The following is an 18,098-nucleotide window of genomic DNA, read 5'->3' on the forward strand; positions in this document are numbered from 1 at the left end:
TAAAGACGAGGTGAACAGGGCAGTTAATGAGTTAAAGAGGAGGTGACCAGGGCAGTTAATGAGTTAAAGAGGAGGTGCCCAGGGCAGTTAATGAGTTAAAGAGGAGGTCACATAGTGCTGGTGAGTGGAGGGTGTATGACCGTCGGGTCAGTGGTTCTCAACCAGGGGTTTGGGACCCCCAGGGCTCCTTATTGTTCATTATTATTAACATTGTCCCTAGAAATTGTCCCTAGAAAGATGCTAGAAGCCCAGTGAGATTATAGACACAAGTGACTATTCTGATCATAGCTTTCACTTTCTCCACTGACATGGTTATGGAATTCTGGACTCCATCATATCCAACAGAGTCTTCTCAGAGGGGAGTCCCTGAGACTAGATGTTCTTGAAATAGGGGTCCATGATCGATATGGAGGGTGTTGAGTCATCAGCGGAATCTTTTTGCCCCAGAAAGTATTTTTGAACAAGCCTTCCGCTTGGTCCACAATATCCCCTGTTGATCATTGAGGAGTCGCCTCACTGTCTAGCCTGCCTTCCACCTGTTGATCATTGAGGAGTCGCCTCACTGTCTAGCCTGCCTTCCACCTGTTGATCATTGAGGAGTCTCCTCACTGTCTAGCCTGCCTTCCACCTGTTGATCATTGAGGAGTCTCCTCACTGTCTAGCCTGCCTTCCACCTGTTGATCATTGAGGAGTCACCTCACTGTCTAGCCTGCCTTCCACCTGTTGATCATTGAGGAGTCGCCTCACTGTCTAGCCTGCCTTCCACCTGTTGATCATTGAGGAGTCGCCTCACTGTCTAGCCTGCCTTCCACCTGTTGATCATTGAGGAGTCTCCTCACTGTCTAGCCTGCCTTCCACCTGTTGATCATTGAGGAGTCACCTCACTGTCTAGCCTGCCTTCCACCTGTTGATCATTGAGGAGTCGCCTCACTGTCTAGCCTGCCTTCCACCTGTTGATCATTGAGGAGTCGCCTCACTGTCTAGCCTGCCTTCCACCTGTTGATCATTGAGGAGTCACCTCACTGTCTAGCCTGCCTTCCACCTGTTGATCATTGAGGAGTCGCCTCACTGTCTAGCCTGCCTTCCACCTGTTGATCATTGAGGAGTCTCCTCACTGTCTAGCCTGCCTTCCACCTGTTGATCATTGAGGAGTCGCCTCACTGTCTAGCCTGCCTTCCACCTGTTGATCATTGAGGAGTCACCTCACTGTCTAGCCTGCCTTCCACCTGTTGATCATTGAGGAGTCTCCTCACTGTCTAGCCTGCCTTCCACCTGTTGATCATTGAGGAGTCACCTCACTGTCTAGCCTGCCTTCCACCAGATGTTGGCTCTTGTTCGAATCGCAGTCTTTGATATATTCTAATTGTAAATCTTTTACATTTTGTCATTTAGCTGAACACTTTTATCCAAAGCGACTTACAAGTTTTGTACAACAAGTCGGCAGGAAGGGTACAACTCTTACAGCTGAGTAACAATGTTCATCAAACAGTGCTGAAACATGGGTGCTGCAGTGTTGAGTGCATAGTAGTAAAGACATGATAATACTATAGTGAAGAGTGCATGAATCATGATAGTATAAGACCGTACGAAGGTTTTTTTTTTTTTTCTTTCATTTCAGATGAAGAAGTGTGTTTTTAGTCGACGTCGAAAGATTGGTCGTGTTTCGCCTGTCCTAACTGTGGTGGGGAAGTTCGTTCCACCATTGTGGAGCGAGGAGCGAGAATAGGCGGCTTCTCCTTGATGACCCTCCCGGAGTTTCTCATTGCTAGTGTGAATATAGTGTGTCGATAAGAATCAATGTTGTGACACTGGTTAGGTCGGTGCTTTGTGCTCAGATAAAGCAAAAGGAAGGTGTGGTTTCTGCCAAATTTCATTCGGACAAATGAACCCTTGCACTGAAGAACCATATAACTCGTTGTCGTTGTCTTTGACCGTCAATGAACACAACACTCTGAGTTCTATGTTTCTTCGTCTGAGGTACTCAATCATAAAGATAAGATAAGATATTCTTTTATTGATCCCCTTGGGGAAATGTAGGCAGCATGGGGAGGGGGAGGGGAGGTACAGGTAGTAGAAGACATGGCACAGGTCATAGAACTATAGTACAATGGAGAAGTACAAATAAAAATAGAAAAGTTGAGATGGGGATGTCGACATGACACTGTTGCTCAGGAGGAAGAGCAGTCGTCTGGTAATCTGAAGGTTCCCGGTTAGATTCCGGCTCCTCCTGGCAGCGTGTCAACGTTAACACATTGATGGCCATTTGGATGCGCATGCGTCTAAAATCACTGTAGACGGCCAGCATATGTAAACAGACTTGCACAGTCCGTGGGGCTGTTTGTAGAGCTAAATCTATACTTTATAGTATTGCTATCTGTCCATTCTCATTGTCAATTGAGACCATAAACCGTCCCTTCAAAATGGCTTAAAGAAATAATTTTTTCATCAATACGTTCTCATTTTATAGCGTCTTGAATATAAGCGTTATACGGGATTTGGTCTAGTATATTTCCTGGAAGGCTGGATAAAGGGCTAATAGCTACTAACGTTATATCCAATGGCATTTCGGTTATACAGAAGCTACAGTTAAAACTCAAACTGCATATGATCGGTACGATCCTCAAGCATGAATGCATGAAAGGGGGGGGGGGGGGGACGTCGTTTCTGATTATTGATTACTAGGCCTGCCACGATAACACATTTTGCTGGGCGATTAATTGCCCCCGAAAATATCGCGATAAGCGATATTATTGCGACCGGTTAGAGAATTTTTTTTTGAGAAATTTATTTCCCAAAACTTTTATTTTGAAGCCCACCGCTCCGTCTTTTCCGGTGTTTTAGACTTTTATTTTGAAGCCCACCGACCGGACCAGAAGTATTGTTGTGATTATCCTAGCAGAACCTATGAGCCGACAACTTGTCTCGTCCGGTTCTGTGTTTTTGAGCTAATGATAAAACAAATATTGAGATTGTTGGTGAACAACTAACTTTAGGTTAGTTTTAACGTTAGCTACTAACGTTAGATGCAGCTACTACAGGCAATCAACGATGAGGAGGAAGCGTCAAAGCAGTATATAATAGAATAGCTGTGGTGCGTACTACTGCAGCACGACTCGAAACTACCTACTACGTTATAATAAATGAATTCATGTTTAACTTGTCCCCGTGTCCAGTCCTTTGACTAGCCCCACCCGTTCATTGTAAACAATGATGCATGTAATTGTATTAACGTTATTCTGTGTTGTAGCTATGCTATACGTTGTATTTCGTTTGTTAGCTATTTAGCTAATGTTGTTAGTATTGAATGAGAATCAACACTCGATCTTTCATCTTTATTTAGCAGTCCAGTTTCTCCGGGCAGTAGCGAGTAACTACTTGGGTCTAAAAATAGCTAACGTTACACTATAAATAACGCTACTTGGTTAAAAGGAGCAACACTATTGAGAAATGTAGTTAAGCTATGTGGCGTTGCCCCACGGAGCTCCTGTGCTGTGCTCTGTAGTAAAGCCAGCGGCCCGCCTCCCAACACGGACAGTGACTGACAAGGGGCACTGGTTCCGCCTCATTAAAACAAACGCGCAAATAGCAATTAATCGCGCCTGTCAAAATCATTGCATTAATTTTAATTATCGTGGCAATTAATCGATTTATTGCTTATCGCGGCAGGCCTATTGATTACCAATAACCGTGTTCGTCTCAGTAGCCACATACGCTGATCGGCTGGTTGAGTATCATAACAAGCCCTGATCAGCATGTAATTTACATGAAAAATATCTTACCATGAGCCGGTTGGATCCCCCAGACCATTTCCCAGTTATCGATCGCCATCTGGTAGATCGATATGTCCATTGGCTGATGATATATTCCCTTACTGCACACTGAAATCCGCTATCCAAAAGGTATTCCGTGCAACAGGCTATAGGGATCGCTTCAGGTGAGTAGAAAACTACATTGGAAATCCAGAAAAAAAGACAACTTCTGCCACAGGGAACACTGCATTATCGATATAGCGCCCCTAAGAGGATCTGGCCGGTAATGCACTTTTTCGAATTCAAAGAGTAGGGTACATCTGCAGTGCAGCTCGGCGACCTTGAATAGGTTATTAAAAGCCAAAACAACCTTGCCACGGAGATATCCGTGGTTGGTCCTTTAAGCATGGATTCGAACCACGGATTTATCCGTGGTTCGTCCCCAATGTGTTAAGCACTTCCCGGCGATTTGGGTAAAAAAGCGCGATATAAACGCAGTCCATTTACCATTTACAGTGGCAGCAGAACGCCATATAAATATAAAACCCTTAAGTTGTTTTAGTGAAGTATATAGACATCTGCCATGTTATTCTGACGGGGAGTAAAAATGGCCTATAGGAAATTCTGCTAACGTCACGGTGACCAATTGCAGCCACTCTTATTGTCTGGGACCAAATACGGCCACGCCCCACTCCCAGCAAAAAGTGGGAATCTCTAGAATGGGTTTGGGGCGGCGCTGTATACGGAAGTAGCTCTCAAGGTGACGATTAGACTACACTTTTTTGTTGTCAGTAGATGGCAGCATTGGTTTAAAATTAAAGGCTGAAAATGTTGAGAACTACAACACTGCATTTCCCAAGAGCGTTAGCACAGGTCGCAGGTCACTGGGATGGGTCTATATTCTCCGACGTGATCTGAACAGCGTTAAACTATTACTGCAACCTCGGTATAGCGACCGCGAATGGCCAACTAATTATCTTAACAAAAGTGCGCTGGTAGCATTACATATGTTGTCTAAAGGGGGACATATGGTACAATTTAAGATTCTAATGATAATCGGCATATAAAGGACAAGATAAAGCATCGTTAATTTGTATGAAACCTCAATGAAAACGGCGCAGGGTGCTATTGTTATGAAAATGTGATAGAATCCTATAAAAATGTGGACGCACTTGGCCTACGTTCCGCCTGATTAACCACAATTGTAATATTACAACATGTCAATAAAACCTTACAATTAAAAAATAAAATAAAAAACACTATCTTTTCCTCTCCAAAGTACTCCTACAACACCATCTGAAAGGTTTGGGGGGGAAAAAGTAGAAATATATCCGGGTCTTGCAGGGTTAACCCCCCCGCCAGTGAAACCACTCCATGTACATTAGCTAGTTGCCACTGTTGCCTTCCCGCTGTCGTAGTAGTTGTTAAGGATATAAACACAGTCCATTTACCATTAACAGTGGCAGCAGAAATCCAGGTGATTGGGTTGGACAGGAGGGGAGAGGAGAGGGATTTTAGGTGACATTTGTCAGACTTGCTCTCCCCTGGTGATGCCTCTGGGTGTCAAGACTGGTCTGAAGTAAAGGATTTCTTAAGGATTTCCAATACTACACATCTTGAGCTTAGTTATTATGTCAGTGTTTCCTGTAGAGTTGTTGGTAGCAGTAGGGATGGATGGGTACATTCAGTGCTGAAACCAGGGTTTGCTGCCAGGCCTGCCTTGGAAAAGAGATTTTGAATCTCAATAGGACTTACCTGGTCAAATACAGGCTAAATACCACTCTATGTACAGAGGTTGAAGCTTAACCCTCCCCCACAATGAAACATGTACAGTGGCTAGTTGTGGCTTAACCACCCCGCCCCCCATTATTATTCATAAATATTATTCATAATGTATACTGTTCTGTGGCCAAATAATAAACTATAGCCATATAAATGAACCCTTAAGTTGTTTTAGTGAAGTATATAGACATTTGCCATGTTATTCTGACGGGGAGTAAAAATGGCCTATAGGAAATTCTGCTACCTGATACACAGTTGTAATATTACAACATTTCAATAAAACATTACAAAAACAAAAAACATTTAAACACACAATTTTCCTCTCCAAAGTACTCCTACAAGACCATCTGAAAGGTGGAAAAAATATATATTTGCAAGTAGAAATATATCCGGGTCTTCCAGTGAAAACCACTCCATGTACATTGGCTAGTTGTAGCTTAACCCCCCCCCCGCCAGTGAAACCACTCGAGTGGCTAGTTGCCACTGTTGCCCCCCGCTGTCTTAGAAAGTTGAGAGGCTCAGTCAAAGTGACTGATGCCACCGGCTGGTAATGGTAATTCTGACTCGTTATGCTGGGGCAATGCAGGGCACCCAGGAGGAGAGGAGAGAGGCTGGTTGTCTGTCTCTCTCCTCCCTCCTCTCTTCTCTCTCCTCTCTTCTCTTTCCTCTGTCCTCCCCTTTGCCTCTTCTCTCTCCTCCCTCCTCTCCCTCCTCTCTTCTCCCTCCTCTTTCCTCTGTCCTTCCTCTCTCCTCCCTCCTCTCTTCTCCTTCCTCTGTCCTCCCCCTCTCCTCTGTCCTCTCTTCTCCCTCCTCTTTCCTCTGTCCTCCCCCTCACCTCCCTCCTCTCTCCTCTTCTCTTTCCTCTGTCCTCCCCCTCTCCCCTGTCCTCTGTCCTCTCTTCTCCCTCCTCTTTCGTCTGTCCTCCCCCTCTCCTCCCTCCTCTCTTCTCCCTCCTCTTTCCTCTGTCCTCCCCCTCGCCTCCCTCCTCTCTTCTCCCTCCTCTTTCCTCTGTCCTCCCCCTCGCCTCTCTCCTCTCTTCTCCCTCCTCTTTCCTCTGTCCTTGCCTCTCTCCTCTCTTCTCCCTCCTCTTTCCTCTTTCCTCCCCCTCACCTCTCTCCCTCCTCTTTCCTCTGTCCTCGCCCTCGCATCCCTCCTCTCTTCTCCCTCCTCTTTCCTCTGTCCTCCCCCTCGCCTCCCTCCTCTCCTCTCCTCTTTCCTCTGTCCTCCCCCTCGCCTCCCTCCTCTCCTCTCTCCTCTTTCCTCTGTCCTCCCCTCGCCTCCCTCCTCTCTTCTCCCTCCTCTTTCCTCTGTCCTCCCCCTCGCCTCCCTCCTCTCTCCTCTCTCCTCTCTTCTCCCTCCTCTTTCCTCTGTCCTTGCCTCTCTCCTCTCTTCTCCCTCCTCTTTCCTCTTTCCTTCCCCTCACCTCTCTCCCTCCTCTTTCCTCTGTCCTCCCCCTCGCCTCTCTCCTCCCTCCTCTCTTCTCCCTCCTCTTTCCTCTGTCCTCCCCCTCGCCTCTCTTCTCTCCTCCCTCCTCTCTCCTCCTTCCTCTGTCTCCCCCTCGCCCCTCCTCTCGCCTCTCTCCTCTGCCCTCCCCCTTCTCCCTCCTCTTTCCGCTCTCCTCTCCTCCCCCTCGCCCCCCTCCTCTCCTCTCTCCCCTCTCCCCCCTCCTCTCTCCACTCTCCTCCTAAGCCGTGTTCAAGGTGAAACAGAATGACAACGAGCTGACAGACTTCCTATTTCCCCTCCTCCTCTCTGTGGACCTCCATCCATCTATCTATCTCTCTCTCTCTACCTCTCTCTAATCTCTCTCTCTCCCTCTCTCTCTCACACTGCACCATCTCTCTCTGTTTCTCCATCTCCTCTCCTCTAGACCTCACCTGCCCCCCTCCTGCCCCTGAGTCATTGTACACGCAGCATCAACACCTTAACACAGTCCCAGGTTCACTTCATAATGTTTCATACCACACGTTGACACTGAACATTGCATTTCTGCCACGTCGTCGACTCTGCACATTTAGCCTCTCCTCTCTCTGCGTCCACCGAGGTCACAGTCTCTACACCACAGGGGAGTCGAGTTACCATATCCTATGTCACCACGTATGCCAGGGACACCCCTCCCCCCCATCGTTCCCTCACAAGACACACCATATTCTGTCCTACTTTTCAACCACAATGGCCTAATTAGTGGCTCGGGTCCCGGGCGCCTCTGACGATGTCGTAGTCATTGTTCTCCTCCTCACTCGACCCGATGGGGTCCTTAAAACTAGGCTGCCCTCCTTCTCACCATCTGATATGTAGAATAACGACAGTTTGGACATCCAGTCGGGGGGGGGGGGGGGGGGGGGGGGGTAGTGGACAAAGGCGCACAGACACCACCTCGTCATGACATTGTGGGTTCTAATTGGACTCATGGCCACTGTCACACCCCACTCCTTATTCCCAATTGTCCTGTTACTCTACACACCAGTGGTTCTCAAGCTGGGGTTTCAGGGACACCCGGGGGGCCTTCAGGGGGTTCCAGGGGGTCCCCAGAACAATGAGGAACAGTTTAATTTCACAGTTATTTCATTGACTTGAGCCCAATGGGAGAAGAATGTGACAGAATGACTATTCTGTCCATCTGGTTCACTGTCTCCTTCACTGTTATCTGCCCACCTACAGTACTATAGACAGTTATGGAATGACTAAATCTTCTCAGATTGGGGTCCCCGAGACACAATATCATATCAGATTGGGGTCCCAGAGACACAATGGACCTCATTCTCAAACATTTTCTTCTTAAATAACTTCTTACGAACTTTGTAAGAACAAACTTAAGAAAGATCCCCGCCAGATTTATGAATGTGTGAAAATGTGTTCAGCCAAAGTGTTCTCCGCTGCGCTCCCCCGAATGAGGAATGCAGCTGATTTTTTTTATTTGAACGTGCGTTCACGTACAACACAGGACTGTGTGCACACACAGAGTCCACAGGCAACAAGCAATTTGATCAAAATTGTATTCGGTTAGATTAAAATGTATTGTCATTATACAGCTCAACGAAGTTTGGCATCCCACCAGAGTGCAAATGTAACAGTAAAGTAATATAACGTATAGGTGATTAAACTGTGTATAAAATATTTAAATTAGTACTACTGAGTAATAGTGCTAATCAGATGTATGTACAGAGTTGTAGTATTAATATGCACAGTGATACAGGTACAGATAATATGGTAGTAAGTAGGGATGCTCGATATTGGCTTTTTTACCGATACCGATATTCCGATATTGTCCAACTCTTAATTTCCGATACCGATATCAACCGATACCGATATATGCAGGGTTTCCCACCCCAAAAACAGAATAATTTCAGGTAACTAATAATTTCACTGGATATATATATAACAAATATTGTTATTGTTTTTTTCTTTTTTTAAACCGATACCGATATTTTCCGATATCACATTTTACTGCCGATATCGGCCGATAATATCGGTCGGCCGATAATATCGGACATCCCTAGTAGTAAGTCATACTGGCCAGCAGCGTAACTAGTGAGAGTAGGTAAGGGATATGTACAGATATAGTTTCTACAGATATGTGAAAAGGATTATACAATGCAGGTATGAATCTCAAAACACAGGAGAGAGCGCATTGAGGCCATCATGGGCACCACAGCAGTCGCAGTGCTGCGTCCAGACACGTCCAGCGTCTTCTCAGCAGTCCTCCCCGCTGCGCTTGATGGTGGAATGCCTCCCGTTCCGCCGGAGAGTTAGTGAGCGGAGTCATGAACCAGGGGGCCGGCGCATATCCATGCTCTCCTAATAAAACAAGTCATTAGAAGAATAGAAGCCTACTGTTGCTGGAATGATTCATTACACACAGATACTTTCCAATTAGCCATGCGTCTCCTTGCTTGAAGTGCACACCCACAGAGCTGTTTTGTAAGATGTAGGAGTCATGTTACAATGTGCACTGCACTGCTGCATAATTGTACTGTCTATTCTATTCTACTATTTTATTGCACTGCACTATTTTACTCTGTCTATTGCTTTGTATTACAGATTCAAAACTGGCATGTATTAAACTGTGTGGGTATCAAACAAGAAAGACTGTCGGGCTTTAAAACTGTGTGGGGGACCCAGACCTAGAACTGCCCCCTGAGAGGGAGGTTTGCCCTGAGTGGGAGGTTCAAAGGGTCAAAGTGGGTATCAAACAGGAGGGAAGACTGTCAGCTTTTAAACTGTGGATACCAAACAGAGAAGGTGAAGATGACTTTAAACTGTTAAAACAGTAATCCAGAACTATTTTATTGCACTGTAAAAATAAAAATAATTAAAGATTTTATGTCTGCACTTTGTGCTCATTTCCTGTCTATTCTATTCTACTACTTATTGCACTGCACTATTGCTCTATTTGACTGTCTGTTCTATCTTACTCTTTTTATTATTGTCTATTTTTAAAACTGAATCAAACCATACACAAGGTGGCTTGTTGGGATGTTAGATCCTAATGTGAAAAACGGTGATTTTTATATGTCTGCACTTTATGTGCTCATTTTATGCCTGTAATTTTTCTGTTGTGAAGCACTTTGAGCTGCAGTTTATGAAAGGTGCTATACAAATAAAGTTGTATTATTATTATTATTATTATTATTATTATTATTATTATTATTATTATTATTATTATTATTATTATTATTATTATTATTATTATTATTATTATTATTATTATTATTATTATGTGCATCTCCTGGGAAGTGGGAGACCACGTTGAGCAGGTGCTTCTGGGCGTCGCAGATGATTTGAACGTTGATGGAGTAGTATTGCTTTCTGTTGAGATATGGAAACGCATCTGGGGAGGGTGCCTTGACGGTGTTGGGCAGACCAGCAATGGCATGAATCTTCTCTTGACTGGGATCTGCTGTTGTTCAGTATAATGGGAATTGGATGTATTGTGTGGCCAGTTGTATGATTCCATCCACGACTCACTGGAGTAGGGCTGACCTTCGAATTATTTTTTGGTATTCGAAGCTTCGGGGCCGAGATTCGATTTTAATTCGAAGCTTCGAGATAATTTTTTATGTTGTGGGACTTGTACAGCACTTTGTTCAACTTGTAACCTGTAAAGTTTAAACCTTTTTAAATCTTAGACAAACAAAACACTTTGCTTTCATGAAATATTGTAAGCCGTCATTTGAGGCTTTATAAAAGCAGCACAATGAACACAAATCTGTCAGTGCCGAGTCCGACCTCATCTTAAATAACAAACAGCATTGCTTGTTGTAATTAACAAAGAGAGGCAGATTTTGCAAAAAAGAAAAAAAAATCATATTTCATTAATTTAAAAAAAAATTATAATCGATTTTCTTTTTCATATTCGAATCCCATGCCCATCGAACGAAGCTTCGAAGTATTTAAGACAGCCCTACACTGGAGGCTGCATTATAAAAAATATATATAAAAAATAAAAAAGGCTGGATGGCTGTGATATGCCACCCTGTCTCCTAGATCCCTCTGGAATGTCCCAGAGGCTAAAAAGCCCAAGGAGGACAGTACCTGGGTGTGTGGTGCCACAAGGTTTTGAGCTAAAAAATGCATGATGTCAGACAAATGTTATTTTTGCAGTGTTGCTGCATAGCTATGATCCGGTGTGTTTGGTTTCGGTCAGGGATACAGATACCATGTATCAAGAGAATTTCCCCACCTACTAAACGCTGATGCTAAGAAATATGTGAGAGGAGAAGTTACATGCGAGCCATCCAGACCACGTCAAGAAGAACTGTAGGCCTGTCCGGTGTTCTCAAAATAATCTTGAACCCAGGAGATACTTCAGAGCTTTAGTCCAAAGTAATAATAATAATACTCTTTATTTGTATAACACCTTTCATACAGAAATTAGTAGAATAGAATAGACCTGAAATGAGTACATAAAGTGCAGACATATAAAATCATTTTTCTTTTTTCTTTTTTGCAATAAAATAGTTCTGGATTACTGTTTAAAAGTTTAAAGTTGTCTTTACCTTGGTGTCCACAGTTTAAAACCTGACAGTCTTCCCTCCTGTTTGATACCCACTTTGATACCCTGTTTGATACCCACTTTGAAAGTAGAACACTCGAGCAAACAGATTAAAGACAATACACTTTATTTACAACTAACGTTTTGACGCAGGGCGTGTCTCCATCAGAGTGGAGCAGTGTGGGGAGACGATCGTTGACTATACCCCCTCCATTATTAGGGATGCATACAGCATAGGCTGGAGCAATTAGGAGGGGTCAATAGGCAGGGTTCACAATTAAGTTAACCAATAATGAAAAGAGGAAAAAACAATTATATGCATACATATTCATGACATGCATGGCGGTGTGAGTGGCACGCGGGCTGTTTGTGTTTTCCTTCGGTCATGACATGCTTTATCAGGGGGGGGGTGTCTTGGATGAGTATGTGTGGTGGGGATTGATGTGTGACTGTTCTGGGGGGGTTCACTTTTGAGCAACACTGTACTTATTGTACTTCTTGTATGCCTATTCTTATGTCTGCACGTTCTACGTTGTACTATTTTTATTGTCTTTTATACCTATTCTTATGTTTTCACTTTATACATTGTTTTTATTCTGTCGACTGTATGCTGATTTTATGCCTATGTTAATTTTGTGCTACTTGGTCCATGTGTGAAGGGTGCTATATACTGTAGATAGATTTTATGCCTATGTTAATTTTGTGCTACTTGGTCCATGTGTGAAGGGTGCTATATACTGTAGATAGAGTTATTATTATTATATTATAAATAGGGATGTCCCGATCACATTTTTTTGCTCCCGATCCGATCCAGATCATGTGATTTTGAGTATCTACCGATACCGATCTTTCCCGATTTTTTTTCTCCCATCCCAATTTCTCACATTACATTCACCCTGAATGTTGACGTTATCTAGGTGAAAAGTTAACTTCATTCAAGCGAGGCATTGCAACCGGAGTAATCTAAAAACTCCACCTCCAACCTGCTGCTTCATGAGAGCAATGGCGCCATTGTCTGTAAAAATCAGGTGACTGCAAGTTCTGCAACTAGTGGATGTCCCTCATCCTTGACATAAATCATTTGATGTATAATTAAATCAAAGGAAATGCATTTGTTTTGGCAAAATTCTTCTGCTCTGTGTGACAATAAATAAATGAATGATGATATGCAATTTAAAACCAAAACTAAGGCCTCAGTATGAGTTTAAGACGTGAACATGGTCATGTTTGTTGAATAAAAAGATCCCGATCTTCTGAAAATCACATGATCGGCACCCGATCCCGATCACCTGATCGGATCGGGACATCCCTAATTATAAAAAAGGTATGCATTGAAATGTCTACGTCTCGACGACATCGAAAATGAGGGTGACCCCAATTATCCTCGTCGAGAATAAATAAAGGTTTGAATAATATCATTCTCTTCCATACCCTCCTATAATGAGGGACTCACACCATATAGGTTGGAAGAATGAGGAGGGGTCAATAGGCTGCATATAGGCAGGATTCTCAATCAACCGATAATGGAGAAGAAGAAAAAACAACAACAAACCAAGAGATATGTGTAACATACCAGTAACTCCATTTGCTGCATCTCAATAAATATCTCAATAACCTTTCGTCCTATGACCCACTGTATTAGCTATTGTGGGAGATAAAACTCCCTTCCCCCACCTCACCCATCTTCAATCCATACCCTCCTCCCTCATTCTTAACACATTCGGGGCCATTGGGATTAGACGGGCCCACTCTATACGGCCAGCATATCATAACAACCTTTCATTGTGCGTGAGGCTGTTTGTAGGGCTAAATCTATACTTTATATTATTGCTATCTGTCCATTCTCATTGTCAATTGGCCTTTAAGCATGGCGCCGAAACACGTATATATACGTGGTTGGCCCCGAATGTGTTAACCCCAACAAACCCTCCCCCACCTTTCCCCTTTGCCGTGAGCAGTGGTGGTAAGAAGTACACGGTTGCTTTACTTAAGTAAAAGTAGAAGTACTCTGGTAAAAGCAAAAGTCCTCCATTCAAATTCTACTTAAGTAAAAGTAGAAATACCCAGATAAATGAGTACTCTGGTAAAAGCAAAAGTCCTCCATTCAAATTCTACTTAAGTAAAAGTAGAGAAGTATTTGCTATTGAATGTACTTAAGTATCTAAAGTAAAGGTATGCATTCTACATGGCGTTTGCTTGGGAGCATTCAAACCTTGATCCATTGACCTCTAAAGGTTATGTTAAAGTGGTATGTGGTCCAGTTATGCTGCTCTGATTATGTCCTCAGGCTTCAAACATTTTGCCATGTTTTCTATGCTAAATCTTTTTCTTCAAAGTAACTAGTAACTGATGTGCTCAGATAATGTAGTGGAGTAAAAAGTACAATATTTCCTTTGAGATGTAATGGAGTAAAAGTATAAAGTTCCCTAGAATGAAAATAATTGCGTAAAGTACAAGTAGCTCCTGAATTGTACTCGAGTACAGTGCTTGAGTAAAAATACTTAGTTACTTTCCACCACTGGCTGTGAGAATTCCAAAACGACACCTGTTGTGAAACTCGGGTGTCGTGTCATTGGACGAGAGAGCCCAGTAAAAGGCTTAAAGGTTGACACATTAACCACTACACTCATTCACAACCTCCCTCTCCCCACCCAGCGCAAACACACTCTACTGCAGTCGAGACACGCTCTACTACTGTGACACTACTGTTGTTCTATCCACTCACTCACTCCTCTCTCGCTCTCGCTCTCTCTCTCTCTCTCTCTCTCTCTCTCTCTCTCTCTCTCTCTCTCTCTCTCTCTCTCTCTCTCTCTCTCTCTCTCTCTCTCTCTCTCTCTTTCAGGGCTTTTTCAGTAAAAGACTGAAAGGGTCCATCAAGAGGACCAAGAGCCAGACCAAGCTGGACCGCAACACCAGCTTCAGGCTGCCCTCGCTTCGTCCGTCAGAAAACGACAGGTAAGATCCTGCTCTTCCGTTTTGCCCTCACCTAGCCTGCAGCGAAAGCGAGCGGTAAAAAAAAAAAAAAAAGTCGCCTCGAATTCAGTCATGACGTCTAAGTCCTGGGAGGGGGGAGGTGGGAGCGGTGTGTGTAAGAAACCTGGAATGACATTATGAGATTTAGATTGGTTTACATGGGCCCCAGAGTTATAACATGTCCTCAATACATAGAGGATGGTGTAAACTTCAAGTCAAAACGTGAAAAGCACCAGTTGGAAGTTAAACATTCTTCATGGAGAGGAGTAATTCCCCTTAGTAATATTTGCTGTGAAAGATGTGAACCAGGTGCGCTACATCGGAGCAGTGTTGTAGGCCTCTAACTGGCCAGACATGCTCAGGAGTTTCAGGTCACAGGTCCACTGGTTTCAAGTTTTCAAGTTTGTTTATTATTTGTCATAATAAAATACACAATACTTTATGATGAAATGCTTCTGTATGAGCCCCTGAGAGTGTGCTACATACAGTAAAAAAAAAGGAAGTAAAAAGTAAGTAATATTCAATATACATAGAGTAAAATGAATAACAGTGAGGTACAATGCACACATGAGATGAGGTACAAAACGTAGGGTAAAGTGCAAATGAGGTATGAATGTAGTGCCAATCTCTTTAATAATAGATAAATATAAAGTGTGTTAAAGTGTCTAAAGTGAGTGGTAAGGTGAGTGTTGACTGTGTTGATCTATTTGTGCAAGGTTAAATAAATCTCGGCCCGGTAAGAACACAGGAGCACACCAGTCCGTCTATTTACGAGTTACGAAGAAATGTGTTTGTAACTTTCTCATAAGTCCATTCGAGCACGAGGTCCATTGTCAACTGTGGCTCATGATTACAGAAAGACGGCCTACGTTGGCAAAGTAAATGTTAGTGACTGTGGCCGCGTGATAGTTTATATGAGAAATCAACCTAAGGTAATATTAACATCAGCTGTGTTGAAATCCCTTGTGGTATACCACTGACTTAATGTTACCGTGGTCAGCCAGGAGCTGCTAATGGCAGCTAGCTAGTCGAAGCCTCTTGCTCACCTAGGGCAGGACCATTTCACGAGGGAGGCCTTTCTCTCATTCGAATTTAATCATCATCGCATATAACGTTCATTTCTTGTTTGAACTTATTGAGTGGGCCAAGCTAAGATGGTCCTTGCATATTGGAGTTCATGAAGAACACAGGAAGTCTACTTAAATAACCACTAAAAACAGAGGACGATGTCTTAGAGGTTTGATGCAACACATGGATTGAATCTGGCTGTGTGCAGGGTGGCAGCAGTTAAATTCTTTTAAATTAACATGTACTAATAAAAGGCTGTAAAAAGCATGAATTGGTCTTAAATTCTGCTTGGAAAGGTCTTTGAATGCTGTAAGCAGGATCCAAAATTAACAGCAAGCACCAAATACCAAGTACTTTATTGATCCCGAGGGAAATTCAGCACTACAGATCGCTCACAATAAACATTTAGTTTAACTCATTCTGCGCCAACTACGTATTATTACGTGTTTGCTCGCCAACCGTTGGCGCCAAAAACGATATTACGTTTTTGGATAGTTTTTCCTTTTTTTCGATTTTAATATCAATATTACACTCACGGACCTATACGTTACCGCTGAAAGCCATACTGAGATGCCAAAAGTGCAGTACCGGCCAGATCCTGCTAGGTGGCAGTATCGCCCACCCTTTGAAACCCTGTTCCAGACCCTGTGTCACATCTAATGTCCTCCGGGCGGAGAATTTGATCCTGGCAAGTCTATCGCTTCACCCAATCACATTGGAACGCGTCCATGGCCACTCGATGCATGTGTTGTGCCGGATTATGTCCGGGACTCGATGGACACCAATACTGGAAATTGCAATCAGACAATTGGAATAATCTTTTTGGAATACCCCCGATAAAAGGTAAGGACTATCTGACGTCAATTCCACCTTGATCCTACAATGATTTCATATCGATCCAGCTGATCAGCGTGTGTGGTGTTCAAAACAAATGTCGTTGATGACGATCAGAGCATAAAAAAAACTACCCCCCCCCCCTTCGTTGCATTCATGATGAAACATAATACCTATTATATACATTTGATTTGGAAATAGTAGCGTGTCCAGGCGAGAAACGCCAATGACTTTAGCAAAATTCACATAGTGCCCTATAACTCAGCTTTTCAGGAATTAGCCCAGATCACTCCTAAACTACACAATATTCACCACGGGATAACGCGCGAATGTATACATGAAAAAATTATCTCTCTTTTGCATGTACGACGGGAGAAATTACCATCGAATTGTCTCCATAGCTAGAATATAGATATAGCTCTCCAAGCATAGTGACACACAGTGAAAATAGGCTATGGAAAGCTGGCGCATTAGCTACAGGGATAAGGGTAATGGCTGGCGCTGAAAGTGTTAATAAACACAAAAATCACAAATAAGAATAAAAATACAGTCTGGGATATACATTCTAAAATATGTGTATACATTCTAAAATATACAGCCAAAAATATATACAGTAAATGTACACTTTATCATTGGCGAAATCAACAAGAGTTAGAATGCCTCTGTGATCACGTTTTTTTGTTTTTGGCTAATTGTGTTCTCAACCTTGGGCCCTAGTGACCACCGTCATCTCTCATGTGATGGGCTCTTGATAGCTGTAGTGTCTGCATGGTATCAAGCTAGCCTAGTTAGCTCATCTGTAAACACTCTCCAGGCCTCCTTTTGTTCTCGTTTAGCCATTTCTCCCTTTAATCTCCAGTATTTCAAGAGCAAGTCTCATTCATGATAGTTAACAAGTGTCATTGCAGCTGTGATTCACATTGCACGGTCCTTTGCACATTCCCTACTCAGAATATAAATAATAAATACGAGGAACAATATGACTAAATTGTGTGTAGGAAATATTGCCAGGTAAATAATTGTCTAAATCCACCAATATTTGGGCTATAGACGAGCTGTAAAAAGTGAGGCAATCACCAGTCCATCCTACAAGAGGAGGATGACTAGATTCAGTATGACAACATACTGCCTGTTGGCTAAATGAGATGGCTCTCATTTTGCATTTAGGGTGGGGATGTTTATTTAAAAGAAGAACAAAGAAGCACCATAATAATACAGCTGTGGTCTAAATTACTTTCACCATAGAACTTGGCATTCTGTCTTTATATAGACCACCGCAACACTTCCGGTATTCTGAAATCATGGGAGAGAGAGCGGGGGGAGAAAATGATTGAATGTGAATGAGAGCCTTGCCATTAAGTGGTTGTAGCTACGGCTGTGGGGGTGCTGGAGACATGATCCAATAGACTTGTATACGCCTGAGTCTCCTGAACATGGAGAGACCAATCCCAAAGTGCCGATCAACAAGCCACAGTAGCCTTACAAGTAACATTAGGCCCATTGCCTACAGGAGCCCTGATAGACAAAAAGTACATTTTCAGACTCTAGCTTCAGACTATTGTAGTGATTGATATCATTCAGGACAAAATGTGTTTATTCACATGAATAAACACTTTTAGACAAATGTTCTTTAACTCAACCAGTTTCTGTCATTTTTGTCTTACTGATAATTTTGAACTGACATATTACATATTTAT

The 18,098-nt window shown here is 43.1% G+C and overlaps 1 protein-coding gene across 1 annotated transcript in view; it reads left to right on the forward strand.

Annotated features, from left to right (window-relative positions):
* The window catches only part of rasal2 (RAS protein activator like 2), a 202,652-nt gene that overhangs the window by 109,246 nt on the left and 75,308 nt on the right, over positions 1 to 18,098 (forward strand). Inside the window, exon 5 of the mRNA XM_084339500.1 lies at positions 14,369 to 14,481. Coding sequence (XP_084195626.1) covers positions 14,369 to 14,481 — 113 coding nt within the window. The remainder of the gene's footprint in view (positions 1 to 14,368; positions 14,482 to 18,098) is intronic.

This window comes from Notolepis coatsorum, assembly GCF_963971535.1.
Source record: "Notolepis coatsorum genome assembly, contig: SCAFFOLD_247, whole genome shotgun sequence".
Classification (NCBI taxonomy): domain Eukaryota; kingdom Metazoa; phylum Chordata; class Actinopteri; order Aulopiformes; family Paralepididae; genus Notolepis; species Notolepis coatsorum.